Here is a 17,608-nt window from a genome sequence, read left to right on the forward strand (position 1 = left end):
TGGACACCTCATTGCCTTGACAGCTGGAGAATACAAGGACAGCATGCCCTTGCCATAGTCACTGTCCTGTTCTCTCTGCATAACCAGAGACCTCTCATTGGTCTCTCCCATTGAATCTCCATAGTCGCCCTAAACAAGAACTTCCAGGAGGCGTACATGACTCTGGGTTTTCCTCCATGGGAAGAACTTTCTTCCCGTGGATCAGAGTGAGTGCCAACAAACAAATGATCAGGAGTCTCCCTGACTCTAGAAGAGTTGGCTAACTCCACAGCCAAAGTAGTTTCAGCTCAGCAACCATCACTGAACTCATTGGCCAAGGTAGTCTTGGATAATTGTGTAGCCCTTGATTATCTATTTGCTGAGCAACGACATTCTGTGCACTGGGGAACGCCTCCTGGTGCACATGGATAAACACCTCTGGAGAAGTAGAAACCCAGTTACATAAGACTAGAGAGCAGGCACAGTGGCTACAACCATTTTCACCTAACAATCCACTGTCTTTTGATTTGTCCAGCTGGTACCTTCAGGTCTGGGCTCCTGGTTTAGAACCATCTGCAAACTGGGCTTGTTGTGTTGTTCTTAATCTTACTCTGCCTACTTGTTGTGAACTTCCGTGCCTATTGCCTGTTGAACTTCTGTAAAAATGAGGTGTCCAATAAGGTGCTGCTGGCTAGGCACTTTGAGATGATCTCTAAGCCCTATGACCTTGGAGAACCATAGACTGTAGATGGGAAATACCTGAGAGTTCTCTCTCCTAACCTTCCTTGTTACTCAAATGTGGCCTAAATGGTTTCCAACCACTATGTACCTTCCCTCCAACGTGGTACACGACAACCAGAAAAGGTCCTTCTTGACCCTGACTGTTGATCAGAGATGCTTTCAGAGAAAGATCTTGATCATAAGGATAAATGTGGAAATTAGTAAAAGAAACCTTAACTAAATTGGAGTTAGGAAGGGCTATAGGGGGACTTCTCACCCCCATTACACATCATCAATTACACAATTACAATCAACAGGAAGTAAAAGTGCTTTACTATGAAGGAAGATTTCTCTCCCAACCTAGCAACAGCCCAGCCAATGAGAAACACAGTAGGTCAGCCAATGAGAAACACCACAGCTCAGCCAATGAGAAACACCGCAGCTCAGCCAATGAGAAACACCACAGCTCAGCCAATGAGAAATGCCACAGCTCAGCCAATGAGAAGCCATTCCCACCCTGAACTGTTCCTCTCCCCCAATGGACTTTCCTTTAGAACAGCCCCTCCCTCTCCCCCTTTTTCCCTATAAAAGCAGCTCCCCTGCTGTGGTTTGTCATAGTCTGCGAGTCCTGAATTGCAATTCTTTTGGGTATTCCCAAATAAAGTCAATTTCAGCTAAAATAGGTGAATTTGCTTTTTCAGTTGACAGTCCCTCCCCCTCGTCTGCTTCGCTGCCACCTCGGTTTTATCGCGCTACTTTTTAAACCATGTTTTATTCGAAAATTCTTATTTGCGAGTTCGCCTGTATGAAGAGGAACACAGAAGGGCAAGAAGGGCGTGCTGACTGGAACGATGAGGCCAGAGGGACCGCGAGGTGCCGGGGCGGGTCCCGCTGCGTTCAAACACCCACTCCCGGGACCGAGCAGAGACGTGGCAGCGACGACCAGGCTCCGACGGCCAGTCTGCCAGCCCACCAGCCCACCAACTTCCCGCGCGCATGCCGCTCGCTCAGAGCCGCCCACACACGGCGCGCCAGCCCACGGCGCCCCCGGAAGTGCGGGGCGGGGCCCGCGCCGCCGTTTCCGTCGTCGGCGGTCTTGGCGCAGGTCGCCAGCGCAGGCGAGGGCGCCCTTGGGGTGACCCGGAAGGGGCGGGGAGACCCTGCGCGCGCAGCTCGGCCCCGCCCCTTCCTCCGGCCCCGCCCCCTCGGGCTCCCCTATTCCCGCGCTGTGGGCGGGGCGGACGGCCGGCAAGAGCTGAGGAGCGATGGTCGCGGGCGGAGGGATCGCGGGCGTGGCGCGGGGCGGCGCAGGTCCCCTGGGAGGCGTGGGCGGACCCCGCAGGCAGAGGGGCGTCCAGGCGGGGTCTCGGGAGGTTTCGGCCCGGGTCACGGTGGCCAGGGGCGGCAGCGCGGAGGTTTAAGGGGAGAGCTGCCCGGCGGGGGGTCGGCCCCGAGCGGCCTGGGAGCGCGGGCGAAGCGGCGGCCTGTGCCTGCAGCCCTGGAGGCCAGAGCCGGCGGGCCCGGGAGCCAGCGAGGCCGCAGGGCCCTGGAGGCCGGAGGGGAGGCTGTTGGGAGAAACAGCGTGCGACCGCAGGCTGGCCTGCGGGGCGGCGAGGAGACGGGAGGCCGCCCCGGGGGGCTGGGGACGAAGGCGTGAGAAGGCCGGCAGGCTTCTGGCTGCACCTCGGTGCCTCGGGTCCCACTCGCCCCTCCCACGTCCTCTCCCCCTCGTTGGGCGGGCTGGGGGCTGCAGGGCCTGTCCCGGGTGCGCTCTTCGCACCAGCGTGACCCGGGAAGCTGGGCCCCTGGAGCTGCCCCTGTCACCCGCCGGGGCTCTGGCTCTGCCGGTTTTGGGGAGTGTGCATGTACCCCTGGGCAGTCGGGCACGCGTTGGCTCGTGCTGCAGAGTGACCTGCCTCTGACCGGTTACTTCTACGGACGATTTTACTCGTGGCCGCAGGTGGCCACTCAGGAACCCATTTCTGCCGTTCTTCACCTGGCCACCCTCCACACCCTTGGGCCATGGGAGTTAATGGAGTGACTTAATGACACTGAATGGTTCTGAGTAGGGGTCCCCTTCCCCTGAGGGTGAGATAGGGGAGGCCCAGGCCTGAGATCCAGCTTCCCCAGGATGGCAGCGGCGCTTCGGCTCCCATCGCCCCAGGTGAGTTCACCTTTCTCCCAGCCCTGCCTCCTCTGGAGCGGTGAGCCCCGCGCGGGGAGAAGGTCTCCGGGCGGCAGTCCTAGCACCCAAAGAAAGGGTTCTGGGATTGCACTCACGCCCTCCCCCAGGGAGAGGGGCTCTGCTGTCCCCATGGCAAAGAGGGCAGCTGGTGCTCGGGCTGAGCGCAGCACGTCTGCCCAGTGGTGCGGCCACCTGTCATTGCAGAAGGCGGAGCCGCTGACCTTCCAGGATGTGGCCGTGTACTTCTCTCGCGCGGAGGGGCGGCAGCTGGGCCCGGACCAGCGGGCGCTGTACAGGGACGTGATGCTGGAGAACTACGGGCACGTGGCCTCGCTGGGTGAGGCTGTCCCCCCGGCCTCGCGGTGGGGGCCTCTAGGGAACTGGAAGGGGGGGGCTGCTTCCGCACTTTGGAGCCCAAAGAGGAGGCTCCTGTCCCTTGTCCCCAGGTACCAGTCTGGTCTCCGCGTGTTCGCCATGGGAGAGCCTGCCTTGGTCCCAGTTCCAGCGACTTCGCTCTGCGCTGCCCACGCCCACAGCTGTCCCCCAAGGGGTGGGAGGACTGATGAGTGAATTCTCTCTGGGCGCTCCCTCAGCCTCTGCCTCCCCTGAGCAACCTCTTCCTCTCCCCCAACAAGCACACACTTTGTGACCCCCGCCCCCACCGCGAGAGCTCCCCTCCCACCTGCCTAGGGTGCTCCTGCGACTGGGCTTCTCTCCTGGCCTGAAGACCTGGTGGGCAGTGCCCTGCCCCAGCTCCCCAGGCCGCACCGGCTCACCCAGGGCCGTGTCCTCTACAGGACTCCCTGTCCCTAAACCAGAGCTGATCCTCCAGCTGGAGCAAGGCAAAGAGCTGTGGGTCCTGGATCTTCTGGGAGCTGAGGAGCCGGTGGCCTTGAGCAGCTGCAGGACAGGTGAGAGGTGGCAGGCCGGCCCCAGAGACGGTGCTGGTTGGGTGGTGATGCTCACTTCCGCGGGCTTCTGGGGGCAGCCTCAGACACACACAGCAGCCTGTGCTTGTGCAGACAGATGCACATGCTTTAAAGGCTCTCATCTTACTGCTTTGCCTTAAAAAACACAGTTCTGATCATTAGGGAAGTTTGCCTTTAGTGTTTTCCTCTGTAGTTAAACAGTTATAAACAGCCTCATTCCCTCTGTCTCTAAATCGCTTCTTACTCTCTTTCTTTAGACAGTAGCTATTGGTTCTCCACCTGGTTCACCTGTAAAATAAACTTCTATCCTTTTTCTCCTCTGTCTCTCAATTTCAGTCAATAGTATTCCTTTTTAAAAAATGTTTACTTTTCTTGAACATGCTTCTACTGCTTGACTTGTCAGCTCTAAATGTTCTCTTTGACTTCCAGTGACCTTGTGTTACTTTGCTTTTTTCTCCTCATTTTTGGTCAGTTGTGTTGTTTCTACATTGTCAAAGCACGTAACACTTCGTCGTTTGTATCCCCTCCTTTGTTAGTGCCTTAGATCTACGGTGAAGTGCACTGTTTGTCCAGGTTCTTTTACCAAAGTTTTCTCCATCGTCTCTTGGTTGGGTGGAGTTTATCTTCTAGTAGTTTATTCAGAAAGGCTCTTGTGAATAATATACCCACAGTTTGGGCATATTCAAAGTTGGTTATATGAAGCCTTTAGTTTCTAAAAGTAGAAGCTTTGATTGATTTGAGATATTTATTCTCATAGGTAATTAAAGTTATAAATCGTCCTCTAAGCACAGCTTTAGATGCATCCCACAAATTTTTAATATGTTGTAGTATTTTTATCATTTAGTTGAAAATATTACCTAATTTTTCTCATGTTTCTTCTTTGACCCAATGATTATTTAGACATGTGTTGTTTAATTTCCAAATCGTTGATGTTTCCTAGTTCTTATTGTTATTAATTTGTAATTTAATTCTGTTGCAGTCAAGAACATCCTCTGTATGACTTCATTCTTTTTACATTTATTTGCTATTGTTTTATGACCCCAAGTTTGTCCTATCCTGGTACTTTGGTCTGTCATGTGTACTTATAAAGAATGGGTATCCAGCTGTTATGTGGTTTTATAAATGTCAATTAAGTGGAGGTGTTGGTGGCATTGTTCACATCCTCTATGTCTTTGGTGATTTTTCGTCTAGTTACTCTTTCAGTTGCTAAGAGAGGGGTGTTAAAATATCCAATATGATTGTGGAATTATCTGTTCCTCCCTTTAATTTTTTCCATGTTTCTTTCATGTATTTTGAAGCTGTGTTAATGGGCTCATTCACATTTATGATTATCCTTATAAAGTGTTTCTCTTTATCTCTGGTAATAAATTTGCTCTGAAATATATTTTATCTGACACTAACCTAGTGACTCCAGCCATCTTATGCCTGCTGTTAACAAGGTATATCTCTTCCATCCGTTTAATTTCAGCCTATCTGTGTCTTCAGACTTTAAGTGAATCTCTTGTAGACAGCAGGGAGTTGGGTCTTGTTTTTGAATCCATCTTTACAATCCTTGTCTTTCAATTGGAGTGTTCAGCCCATTAATATTTAATATAATTATTGATCTGGTTCAGAAAGGCATTTGTGAATAGCATTTTTTTTTATTTTATAGCTATCTCCTGTATTTTGTGTTCCTCTATTCCTCTCTCGCCTTTATTTGGGTTATTTGAACATTTTTTAGAATTCCCTTTTAATATTCCTATCTGCTTTTTAAGTAATCTTTTTGCATTTTTTATACTGATTTTCCTAGAGATTAAATAGTCATACTTAAGTTTTTGCAGTCTAATTACAGTTCATTATGTACTACTTCACATAAAATCCAGAAATTTTGCAACCATCCCCCCACCCTTTATGTTACAGTTGTTATATGTAATATATCAGTATATATTTTTAAACTCTACAAGAAAATGTTATGTTTAGTTTTAAACAGTTATGTAGTTTACAAAAAATTAAGAGGAAAAAGGCTAAAAAGTAGTCTTTCGAATTCTCCCCAATATTTTTTGTGTCCACTGCTCTTCATTCCTTTCTGACGACCTGAGTTTCTACCAGGTGTCATTTCCCTTCAACCTGAAGACCTTCCTTTAGCATTTCTTGTGGTGCTCATCTGCTGGGTCAATTCTCTTGGTTTTCTTCTACATGAAATATGTGCGTTTTGCTCTCATTCCTCAGTGATATTTTCTTTGGATCTAGAAATCTGGATTCACAGAGGGTTTTTTTGGTTTTTTTCACTCAGCACTTTAAAGATCTTGTTTCACTGTCTCCTGGCCTCCATGGTTTTTGATGAGGAGTCAGCCATTAATTGCATCATTGTTTCTCTGTATGTAATAGGTTGTTCTTCTGCTTTCAAGATTTGCTCTTTATGTTTGATTTTCAACAGTTTGACTATGATGTGCCTCAGTATGGGCTTCTTTGTGGTTATTCTGTGTGATGTTGTCTAGCGTCTCAGTTCTGCAAATTTCTGTCTTTAATCAAATTTGGGAAATTTGTGCCATTATATCTTCAAATTTCCTTCTCCACTGTACTCTCTCTGGTCTCCTGAGATTTCAATTACACATATGTTTGACCATTTGATATCATCTTACAGGTCCCTAAGGCTCTGTTTATTATTTTTAAAGTCTTTTTTGTCTATGTTCTTCAAATAATTTCTATTAATCTAGATTCAAGTTCACTTACTCTTTCCTTTGTCATGTCCATTTGGCTCTTAAGTCCATGAGTGAATTTTTAAATTTATAAAGTGTATTTTTGAGTTATAAAATATTGTTTATATTTCTCTGCCGAGACTCTCACTTCCATGAGATTTTCATGTTTTGTTTTACTTCATTGAGTATAATTACAATAGCTGCTTTAAAATCCTTGTCTGTTAATTCTAACATCTGGTTCATTTCAGGGGTCGACTTTGCTGATTTTCTTTTCTCATGAAAATGCGTTGTGTTTTCTTGGTTGTGTGTTGGCTAATTTTGGAGTGGAGATTCTGGATTCTATTATTTTCCCCTGATGAGTGTTGTTTTCTTTATTTCAACAGCTGATTTTCTTGGCTGGGCTTGAACTGAAAACTTTGTTTCCTATGCAGCGTCTCTGGTGTCTTCAAGTCATTTGTTCTTAGCTGGGCTGCTTTGAGTGTGTCCCGTGCATGTGTGGTTCAGGCATCAGCCAGGGATGTGGGCGTAAAGAGTTTGGGGCGCCCCTTTTTGGCTCTTTCCTTCCCAGGAATCTTCCATTATGTTTAGAGTTCGCAGTGCCTGGCCGCTCGTTTCTGGCTTCCCAGGCCAGGAACGCTGTGTGTTTTTCCAGCTGTGCCCCTGCTTCTTGGCGTGGCAAGGCTGCATTTAGCCTCAGGGTATGAGCTATGGAAGAGAACTTACTCTGTTGCCCCCTCGCCCCTCCTCTGAGTGAGTGTGCACCCCCACCAGCACACATCAGCTTCACCCCAGTACCTTCAAATGGTTGCTTTTTTGTGTTATGTCCTGGTTTTATGGCTGCTTCCTCAGTGGGTGGGGGAGGTGGTCCAGTAGCATCTTTGTCCGTCATACTCAGAAGCAGAAGCCATATGTGGCCTTTACACTTGAAAGACAGCCAACTGGCTGTAAAATCTTTGGCTCACATTTTCTTTCCTTAAATAACTTGGAGGTCTTGTTCCACCATCTTCTGGCATCAAATAAACTGACTCCAACCTGTCTTCTTTCTCTCATAAATGACTTGGCCTCTTCGCCTGCGTGCTCCACTAAATTCTTTCTCTCTGAAGCCCAGGGTTTTTACTAGGGCGTGGCTCAGTGCTGCTTGCTCTGGGTCAGGTTGCCCTCTCAAGGTGTAGCTTCAGGTATTTCACTTCAGAGAAGCATTCTTGAATTACAGGTTAAGTTGTCCTGGCTGTAAGTGCTTGGCCTGTTCCATTTATTTAGTGTTCTTCGGAGACTCCAGCCATGTACACATTGGGTCTCCTTTGTCTGTCTGCTACATCCATCATTTTCTCTACGATCCTTGAAAGATTTATTTATTTCTGTGTCTTGTATAGTGTCTGTTCTCCCTGTGTTGCTTCACTAAAATTTTTTCTTTCCCTCTCGCCCTCCACCTCCAACTCTGTCAGTCCATTCTCTGCCTCTTCTCTGGCCCTCACCTCCTAGAGCCTGGCCATCTCTTTGGTTCTGGTGTTTCTGCTTGTGGATTCCTTCACAGCTTTAAATTTTCCTTTGTCTTTTAATTTGTGTTGGCATGTAAGGTTACAGTTTCGTTTGCTTCATGATAATATTTTTCTGATGACTTTTCACTGGCGTGGGAAGGTTGGGTTGCTCTTTTTCATCTGTTCTCTTATTCTTTATGGCTTTGTGAAGACATGAGAAGATTCAGAACTAAACTTTGTTCCTACTGAGACCTGATATTGAGATCCAAATTTACGATTTTATATTTCCTTCTAGGTTGGTGTGGGGAGAAGGGTCTATGTCTTTCTCCACAATTACCCATTTAGATGCTTGAATTTTGTAAATGTCCCATGATGTTTCTTCTAATCTATTTTCATCTTCATGTTGTCTATTTTATTTACATGTTATCTGTCACTTAGCCAATATTTTAGTATAATGAACCTCTTTGGGATTTTTTTATTGATGTGGGCTTAAGTAACATTCTGTCAACATTCCTGTTACATGCAAGCAAATGATTATTACCAGTAGTAATGTTACTTAGTATAATTTGCTTTTGAGGTCCAGTAGGTTGTAACGTTCAGTCTGATGCATTTGGCCAACGTTTTCTTTTTGCTATGACCTGCCAATCATACATACATTCTGGATTCTTTAGGATTTATATGAAGTGCTTTCCCCTCAACATCTTCTTATGAAACTTCTCACCATACGTTACAGTTGAAAGAATTTTATAGTGAACGCTTGTATACCCGCCCCCTGGATCCTGCCTTTGACATTTGCCTGTGCTGGATGAGCACATGTCCACTGGTCTCCCTATCCACTTAGTCTCTTGTTGCTTTTCAAAGTAAATTGAGACATCAGTTCACTTTCTTTAAATACATGTGTATCATTAATTGGAGATGAGTATTTCTTCACAGTTTTTTCTTTTGAGGTAAAATTTACATAAGCAAAATGTACAAATCTTAAGTGTAAATTTGCTGTTTTAACAAATAGATGCATCTATGTAAACCAAACCTCTGTCAAGACATAAAAGGCCCTCATCACCCAGCAAGTTCCCTTGTGCTGTGCGTTTCACTGAGGGCACATGTCTTCACTGGCTAGGGGAAAATTAAGAGCTGAATAGTTTTATGTAGCCATGGTTCTAATGGCCACTGTTTTGTGGTAATTTTGACTAAAGCGTCACTTAGCTGTTCGAAACTCGTAGTGGAGTTAGGCTGTTATACATGGTTAGTGCCGCACTTAGAACAAGGCGCCCAGTGTGGCGTTTAGCTCTGCAGTCCAGGTGCCACATGGGTCCTCTCAGGTGAGATCTGCCCTCAGGGTTCGTGGGAAGACTCGGAGTCCTGTCTGGGTCAGAGGAAGGAGAATGGGTGCAGCCCAGGAGACACGGTGGGTACGATGGTGCCCCTGCCAGAGGGGCGGCGCCCGCAGAGTGGCCGGGGGTCGGCCTTCCGGTCGGATGGGAAAAGGTGATTGCTTGTGTTGGGGTTTCTCCTGCAAAAGAGCGCGCAGGTGTCCTGCTTTAAAAGTAATTACCCCACGTCCGCTGGGGGCGGGGCTGCCCAGGCTGAACCTGGTGAGCCTCGGACGCAGGAGAGGAGGCCGCTCCGCCCCGGAGGGCGTCCCCTGGGGACCGCGGCCCGTTCTCGCCCACGGGGCGGCTCGGGCGGTGCCTGCGCGTGCGCTCTGCGCCCGGCTGCGCTCAATCGCGGGGACCTGGGGTCGCCCTTGGGCGGCCTGCGCCTCGTCCTGCTCCGCGCTGATTTCGTCCCTCGGGTGCTGTCCTACCCCCGGCGGCCGCGGGTGGCAGCAGAGCCCTGCGATGCCGCGCATCCCCCTGTCCCCTCTCCGGTCCGGCGGGCGTGGGCGCGGTGCTGTCGCTCTCCTCGCGGACCGGCGAGTGTCCGGGCGGGGTCGCCCCGGGGCCAGGCCGCAGCGTTGGGACCGTGGTACCTGCGCTGTTTACCTGCGAGGTCTCGGGGGAGGGAAGATGTTTGCGACGGCGCGAGAGCTGGTTTTAAACTTGCTTTTTCGTTGACTGCAGACATCAGGGAGGAACCTAGTGTCTGCCAGGAAATCTGTGTGATCGCTAAAAGGAGAGCGTGGGAACAGTGACGGGGGAGATGTGGAGATTTTTCCCAGTCTCTCTCTCGACTTTCCTAACAAGGAGCTTACGGTTTAACTCTAATGTTTAAAATTTTTTAATGTAAATATAGGCGTTTATTACCTCAGTTTTGAAGTCTTAAGATTCCTAAATAATGTTAGAATGACAGAAGAAATAACCACATCCTAGCAAAATATAATGAAAAATTAACATTAAGAATCACTAGAGAAGCATCAATTTTTTAAAAATTGTATAAATCTTTAAATTGTACTCAGAAAGATTAACTGGACAAAGTTTATTGGTCTACAGCATTTTACAATATTGTTGGAATTTCTTTGTAATAAGACTCCATTCAAAAGGGCCATTTATTTGTATTTTTATTTTAAAATTTTTATCACAGTTACCAGTAACCCATATTCATGTTGCATTTCCATACAGTAAACCCCAGTTTACATAAGGGTCACTTTGTTGTTATTATTAAGCCCAGTTTAAGAAATATAGGCAGTTTTAGCTGTTTTGGTGTAACAGTCTAGGTCTTCACGTGAATTAAAATCACCATGTCTGTATTTCATTTTCATATTGTCTGGTAACAGTGCCATTACCATGGGCATAAAAAACAAAGTCACTCTAAAGGCCTTTTAATTTTCCATAGAGATTTTCTCTATTTTAATCTGATGTTTCAGGTAATGACTTTTTCAAACTGAGAAATGTACAATTTCTCATTTTCCTCTATGTATTTTTTATTTCGTATTAAAAATTTCAAATCTTAGTTACATGAGAATTTTAAGGAAAATTATTATCACCTATTTCTGAAAGAGAAAAGTTCAGTCTACAGTGGACTAGCGTTTTCCCCAGCTGTGCCTGACTTCACAGTCTGAGCTCTTCACCATCAGGGAAGTGGTCCGTGGTGCCCATCGTGGGGAGGGGCACCCTGCTCTGTGAAGCCAGGAAAGGAGAGCACATGGATATAATTTCCTCTACCCCATTCCTTTTTCTGTCCTTGACCAATCTTAATATCCAGGAGAGCACATCTTCTGCCTCCTTGTCTGTCTGTCCACAGTGGAGTCTTACCTGTTCTTGACCCTTTGTGTTTCCATATTAATTTTAGAATCAACTTGATCAGGTTTGCGTTAAATCAGTTTGGGGAGAAGTGGGTATCTTTACAAGCTGAATACCACAACCCATGAACATGTTACATCTCTTTATTTACCTTGGTGGGGTTTTTTTGTTTTTTGTTTGGTGGAGGATTGCCGTGTGCTAACATCCGTGCCTATCTTCCTCTGTTTGGTATGTGGGAAGCCGCCACAGCATGGCTTGATGAACGATGTATAGGTCCACGCCCAGAATCCAAACCCACAAATTTCAGGCCACCAAAGTGGAGCACGCGAACTTAACCACTACACCACTGGGCCGGCCCCTACCTTGGTCTTCTTTAATTTCACTCAGTAATGATTATTTTCCTGTGAGGAGGCCTTTTATCTCTTTGATTAGATTCATGCCTAGGTGTTTGGTGTTTTTCCTATGCTCAAGTAAGTGGTATCTTTCTCTCTCTCTCTTTTTCTTCTGTAAGTTACTTTTATTTCTCCTTTATATTTTAGTCAGGGCAATATATTAATTTTTTCTTGTTTTGTTTTTATTTGGTTTGGTTTGGTTTTTTTGGTGAGGAAGATTGGCCCTGAGCTAACATCTGCTGCCAATTCTCCTCTTTTTGCTGAGGGAGACTGGCCCTGAGCTAACATCCGTGCCCATCTTCCTCTACTTTATATGTGGGATGCCTATGACAGCATGGCTGGCCAAGCGGTGCCATGTCCGCACCTGGGATCCAAACCAGCAAACCCCAGGCCACTGAAATGGACTGTGCGAACTTAACCACTGCACCACCAGGCCGGCCCCCAGCCTATATTCTTTCATATCTGGCTTCTTTCACTCAAAATTATGTTTTTAAGCCTCATCCATGCTGTTGTGTGCAGTGTGGTTCGTTTGTTCTCACTGCTGTCTCATCGCTTGCATGGGTATGCTGTGATTTAGTCATCCATTCTACTGTTGGTGGGCATTTGGGTGGTTTCCTATTTGGGCTTAATATCTTTTAATTGTAGTTTTCTAGCTATTACTTTTTTTTTTAAAGATTGGCACCTGAGCTAACATCTGTTGCCAATCTTCTTTTTTTATTTTTCTTATTTTTCTCCTCAAAGCCCCCCAGTGCATAGTTGTATATTCTAGTTTTGGATCTTTCCGGTTGTGGCATGTGGGACACCATCTCAGCATGGCTTGATGAGTGGTGCCATGTCCGCACCCGGGATCTGAACCGGCAAAACCCTGGGCTGCCGAAGTGAAGCACTCAAATTTAGCCACTCGGCCACGGGGCTGGCCACTCTAGCTATTTATTTCTATTTTTTGTACATAGAAATGTAGCTAATACTTTGATTTTTTATGCAGCAAACTTGATAAGCTATTATTAATTCTGATAATTTACCTGCGAATGATGATTTCATTTCTTCCTCTCTGATCTTTGACTCCTGTTACATTTCTTTTTGTCTTGTTGCTCTGGCCCAGACAATGCTGAATAGAAAGTGATGGCAGACTATCCAACCTCGAGAGGAACTTTCCACATTCACCATGAAGTGTGGTGTCTGTTGTAGGTGTTTTTGTAGATGCCAATTTGATATTAAGGAAGTTTTCTTCTGGTCATAGTTCTCTAAAAGTTTGGGGTTTTTTTTAAATCAGAAATTGATGTTGAATTTTGTCATAAATCCTTTCTGCGTCTATTGACAACCATATGATTTTTCTCCCCTTTTCTGTAAGTGTGGAGAGTTATATTGATAGATTTTTACTAAACTTGCATTCCTGAAATAAACCGAACTTGTTATCCTTGTTGTGTGTTACTGGTTTTGTCTTATTAATGTTTTAATTAGGGTTTTTGCATCTATAATTGTGAGTGAGATTGGCCTGAAATTTCCCTTTCTCATATTGCTGTTGTCAGGTTGTGGTATCAAGTTGAATTAACCTCACAAAAGGAATTGGGTCATATACTACCTCTTCCTATTTTCTGGATGTAACTGATCAAGAATAAAAGAGAAAAGGAACAAATAACCAAAGTGAAAAAGGAGCCATCAAAACACATACTACAAACAGATAAAAAGATCCTTTGAACACATTTATGTGAAAAATTTTGAACATGAAGATAAAATGTATAAATATCCTAGAAAAGTACGATTTATCAAAATTGGCAGAAGAAAAGGTTAACTACATAATCCTATAAGTATTTAAAAAAATTGGCTCAGTAATTTAAAACCCTTCCTCAGAAAACACTAAGCCCAGATGGCTTCGCCAACTGGTACTAAACATGCAAGGAAGAAACAGCTCCTATCTTAACGTGTATGTTTTCAATAAAAGTTGGTTTATGCAGTATATATAGTTTGAGAATGTGATTTTTACTTTATAATAGATCTTGGACTTTTAATTATAAATTCTTCTGTTATATAATTTTAATGGCAGAATGGTGTCCCATCATATGAATAGTCTATACCAGGTTTAACCATCCCTAGTTTTTGGACCTTTGGGTTGTTTCTTGTTTCCCTACAATTAAAAAGGGCTTTCCATGACTGTCATAGTCACCGTGTCTTTGTGTGTATGACTGTCCACTTAGGAAAAACTCCTAGATGCGTAATTTTGACAAAGGATGTGTGATATATCAATTCTTTTGGTACATATTTCCAGAGTTCTCTTTAAAAAGTCATGTTTATTTACAGTCCCAGCCACAGTAAAAGACAGTGATTGTTTCTTCGGTTCTTATTAACACTGGGTATTATCTTTAAGTACTTGGAATAAAGTTAAAGTTCTTGAGCTTTTGTAGGACCTCATGTTCTGTTGCTGCCCATCTTGCTGCTCTCTCCTCGCTCTTCTTGTTCCAGCCATAGTGAGATTCTTTCAATTGTTGGACCTGATTGTTGTCACATAGCACATCCAGGCCCTCGTGTCTGCCACTGCTAGCTGTTAATTTCAGGTTTTAGCCTAAACCTCACTTATTCCCAGAGGTCTTCTCTGACCGTATAGACCAGCTGGGAGCCAGTCTTCTTGACTGTGATATTCCTTACCTAGTACGTGCCTGGCCTTCTAAATATTTGTTGAATTCTAAGTATTTTCTGAATGGATTAATTTGCCAATCTTATAAGTGAAAAATAATTTGTTTTAATCTCTATTTCTTGATTACTAATGAACTTAAAATATTTTATCCTGTTGATTGGCCATGTTTACTTCTTAGTTCTTCCTACCACTTATTTTCCTATTGGAGTGTCTACCTTTTGCATGACAGTTTGTAGGAGCTTTTAACATATTATGGATATTGTCCCTGATAGATGGTTTCTCTGGTAATTTTTTTATGTTTTGTGTAACAGATTCTAAGATTGGGACTGCGAAGGAACTATTCATTCTAAACCAGAAATGTTCTGAAGAAGTAAAAGCCCCAGAATCGACATCAAGAAGATTCTCAAGGGATAACCCACAGGCACCCGAGTTGCAGGAAGCTTTGGGCTGTAAGAGGCAACTAGAAGGATACCTGGGAAATTCTGATGGGCAGACTTTGAAGAAACCCCAACTTCTCGAGAGAGTTTTTAGGAAAGAAACTGTTATGTGTAGGGAAAGCTGTCCAGGAGAAAAAAACCAGGAGAGTGGTGCATTTGATAGAAACTTGAATCTGGGCCAAAATGTTGTGAGACTTCAAAGAAAGAAAACAGGAGAGACAGCCTTTAAATGTGGTACATGCAGCAAAACCTTCAGATATAACTCAGACCTAACTAGGCATCAGAGAAGTCACAGTGGAGAAAAACCTTATGCATGTGGTCAGTGTGGACGAGCTTTTACTCACAGTTCAAGCCTTATTCTGCACCATCGAGTTCACACTGGAAATAAACCATTTAAATGTAATGACTGTGGGAAAACCTTTGGCCTCAATTCCCACCTCCTCCTCCATCAGAGAATTCATACTGGAGAAAAACCTTTTGGGTGCAGTGAATGTGGGAAGGCTTTCAGTCGAAGCTCCACTCTTTTTCAACATCGTATAATTCACACGGGAGAGAAGCCGTACAAATGTAATGAATGTGGAAGAGCCTTCAGCCAGAGCCCACAGTTAACACAGCATCAGAGAATTCACACTGGTGAGAGACCCCATGCATGCAGTCAGTGTGGGAAGGCCTTCAGTCGGAGTTCAAGCCTTATTCAACACCAAAGGATTCACACTGGAGAGAAGCCCCATAAATGTAATCAGTGTGGGAAGGCCTTCAGTCAGAGCTCCAGCCTGTTTCTCCATCATCGGGTTCACACTGGAGAGAAGCCCTATGTATGTAATGAATGTGGCCGAGCCTTTGGCTTTAACTCTCACCTCACTGAGCACGTCAGGATTCACACTGGAGAAAAACCCTATGTTTGCAATGAGTGCGGCAAAGCCTTTAGTCGTAGTTCAACTCTTGTTCAGCATCGGAGAGTTCACACTGGGGAGAAACCCTATCAGTGCGTTGAATGTGGGAAAGCCTTCAGTCAGAGCTCACAACTCACCCTACACCGCAGAGTTCACACTGGAGAGAAACCCTATGACTGTGGTGGCTGTGGGAAAGCCTTCAGCCGGAGGTCAGCCCTCACTCAGCATCAGAGAATTCATACTGGAGAGAACCCTCGTGAAAGCAGAAAAAGTGGCCCAGCCTTTGTTCATGGGTCCAGCCTTAGGCCACACAGACAGATTCTAACTGGAGAGAAACACTCTGTGTGTGATGGACGTGGCAGAGCCTTCAGCCATGGCACAAACCTTGTTTTGCATTGGATGATTCAAGCTGGTGAGAAATCCTTTGGGTGTAATGAATGTGGAAAATCTCCCACCTCACAGCCCATTGAACATCAGAAAATTCATGCTAGGCAGAAGTCCTATAAGTGTCATGGGTGTGGAAAAGCCTTCAGTCAGGGTGCAACCCTTATTGAATGTCAGGTAACTCACACCAGTGCGAGACCTTATCATTGTCCATCAGCCAGAGCTTACAACTCACCCCGCATTATCGAACTCATGTGGGAGAGAAACCTCCTTTAAATGATGAATCTGAAAGATACTTTATTCATATCAAAAAGGTTTTCCAAAAAAGACATTTTTAATGTGATAAATGTGGGAAACAATTTAGCAATTGTTCATTTTATGTTGGATAGGATGGCATCATGAAAGTCAAATAAGAAGGTCTAAATATTACTAGCAAAGCTAACGATTCAGATGACTATTAAGTCATTAAATTCCAAAGTAAACGTAATAGAATTCATTCTGGAAAGTGACAGTGTCTGTGCAGAGGTTACTGTTGTGCTAGAAGGTGACCTCTGTGCTCAAGTTGCCACCAGGAACTGATGGTGAATGAATGGAGGCCATGAAAATTGAGCTCGCTCAGTTCTGTGTCGACCCACCCTGATGTATTCTGCTCAGCTCTGCTTTCCTGCCTAAGCCCAGGCTCGTGGCTGAGATTGTCTAGTTTCAGTCCTACACACCTGCTTCCACGTGAGCACAGAGAACCTTGCCCCTTGGGCACATTCAAGCCGTATTTCCCACCGTCAGGATGGTCTGGCTCATCCCCCAACCACCCCACAGAGGAACTGCAGGTGGGAGTCCCTTCCTTGCATGGAACCCCAGTGTTGCATTTCTGAAACCAAGTTTGTTTATTTTTTTCATCCTAAAGAGCTCTACGGTTCAGCCAAAGAGGGTACCTCGGGGGCCAGCAAGGCAGGGGGCTGGCAAGTAGCTTTACTTTTGAAAATTCTTATTAAGAAGTCAGGTTTTTTGAGGTATAATTTTCATACAATAAAATTCACCCTTTTTAATGTACAGTTCTATGAGTTTTAACAAAAACATACAGTCGTGTAGCCACGACCACAATCAAAATATAGAATATTTCCATCATCACCCAGAATTCCCTTGTAGTCGACCCCACCTCACCCCCGGCCCCTGGAAGCCACTGGTTTGCTTTCTGTCGCTATAGTTTCATGTTTTCAGAATCATTGTGTGTGTGGCCTTTGGGATCTGGCTTTCACTTAACATAATGTGTTGGAGATTCATCCATGATGTTGCGTGTATCAGTGGCTCATTCTCTTTTACTGGCAAGTAGCTTTCTGCTGTAGCAGTTTATCCATTCACCCATGGAAGGGTATTTGGGTTGCTTCCAGTTTGGGGTAACTATGAATAAAGCGGCTGTAAACATCTAAGACAGGCTGTTTTGTGAACCTCACTTTTCAGTTCTCTTGGGCAAACAGCTAGGAGTGGGATACTGGGTCATAGGGTAAGCGTATGTTTAACTTTTTTTTTTTTTAATTTTTCCTTCTCCCCAAGGCCCCCCAGTACATAGTTGTATATTTTAGTTGTGGGTCCTTCTAGATGTGGCATGTGGGACGCCCCCTCAGCATGGCTTGATGAGCGGTGCCAGGTCCACGCCCAGGATCTGAACCAGCGAAACCTTGGGCCACCGAAGTGGAGCGCGCGAACTTAACCACTCAGCCATGG

At 45.4% G+C, this 17,608-nt stretch overlaps 1 protein-coding gene across 3 annotated transcripts; it reads left to right on the forward strand.

Moving 5' to 3' along the window:
• The first annotated feature begins 1,952 nt into the window (after nucleotides 1–1,952).
• ZNF251 (zinc finger protein 251) lies at nucleotides 1,953–17,313 on the forward strand. 3 transcript variants are annotated; one of them, XM_046642459.1, is made up of 4 exons: nucleotides 1,953–2,863; nucleotides 3,089–3,221; nucleotides 3,682–3,795; nucleotides 14,484–17,313. In XM_046642459.1, exons 1-4 carry the CDS (start codon nucleotides 2,831–2,833, stop codon nucleotides 16,160–16,162), a joined length of 1,959 nt encoding a protein of 652 aa, XP_046498415.1. In that variant the 5' UTR covers nucleotides 1,953–2,830; the 3' UTR covers nucleotides 16,163–17,313. The 3 variants fall into 3 exon arrangements, with proteins under 3 accessions (XP_046498415.1, XP_046498417.1, XP_046498416.1); XM_046642461.1 differs by lacking the exons at nucleotides 3,682–3,795; nucleotides 14,484–17,313 and adding an exon at nucleotides 3,331–3,671 and having other exon boundaries at nucleotides 3,089–3,246; XM_046642460.1 differs by lacking the exons at nucleotides 3,682–3,795; nucleotides 14,484–17,313 and adding an exon at nucleotides 3,331–3,671.
• The last annotated feature ends 295 nt before the right edge of the window (nucleotides 17,314–17,608 follow it).

The sequence above is a fragment of the Equus quagga genome, chromosome 16 (assembly GCF_021613505.1).
Source record: "Equus quagga isolate Etosha38 chromosome 16, UCLA_HA_Equagga_1.0, whole genome shotgun sequence".
Classification (NCBI taxonomy): Eukaryota; Metazoa; Chordata; class Mammalia; order Perissodactyla; family Equidae; genus Equus; species Equus quagga.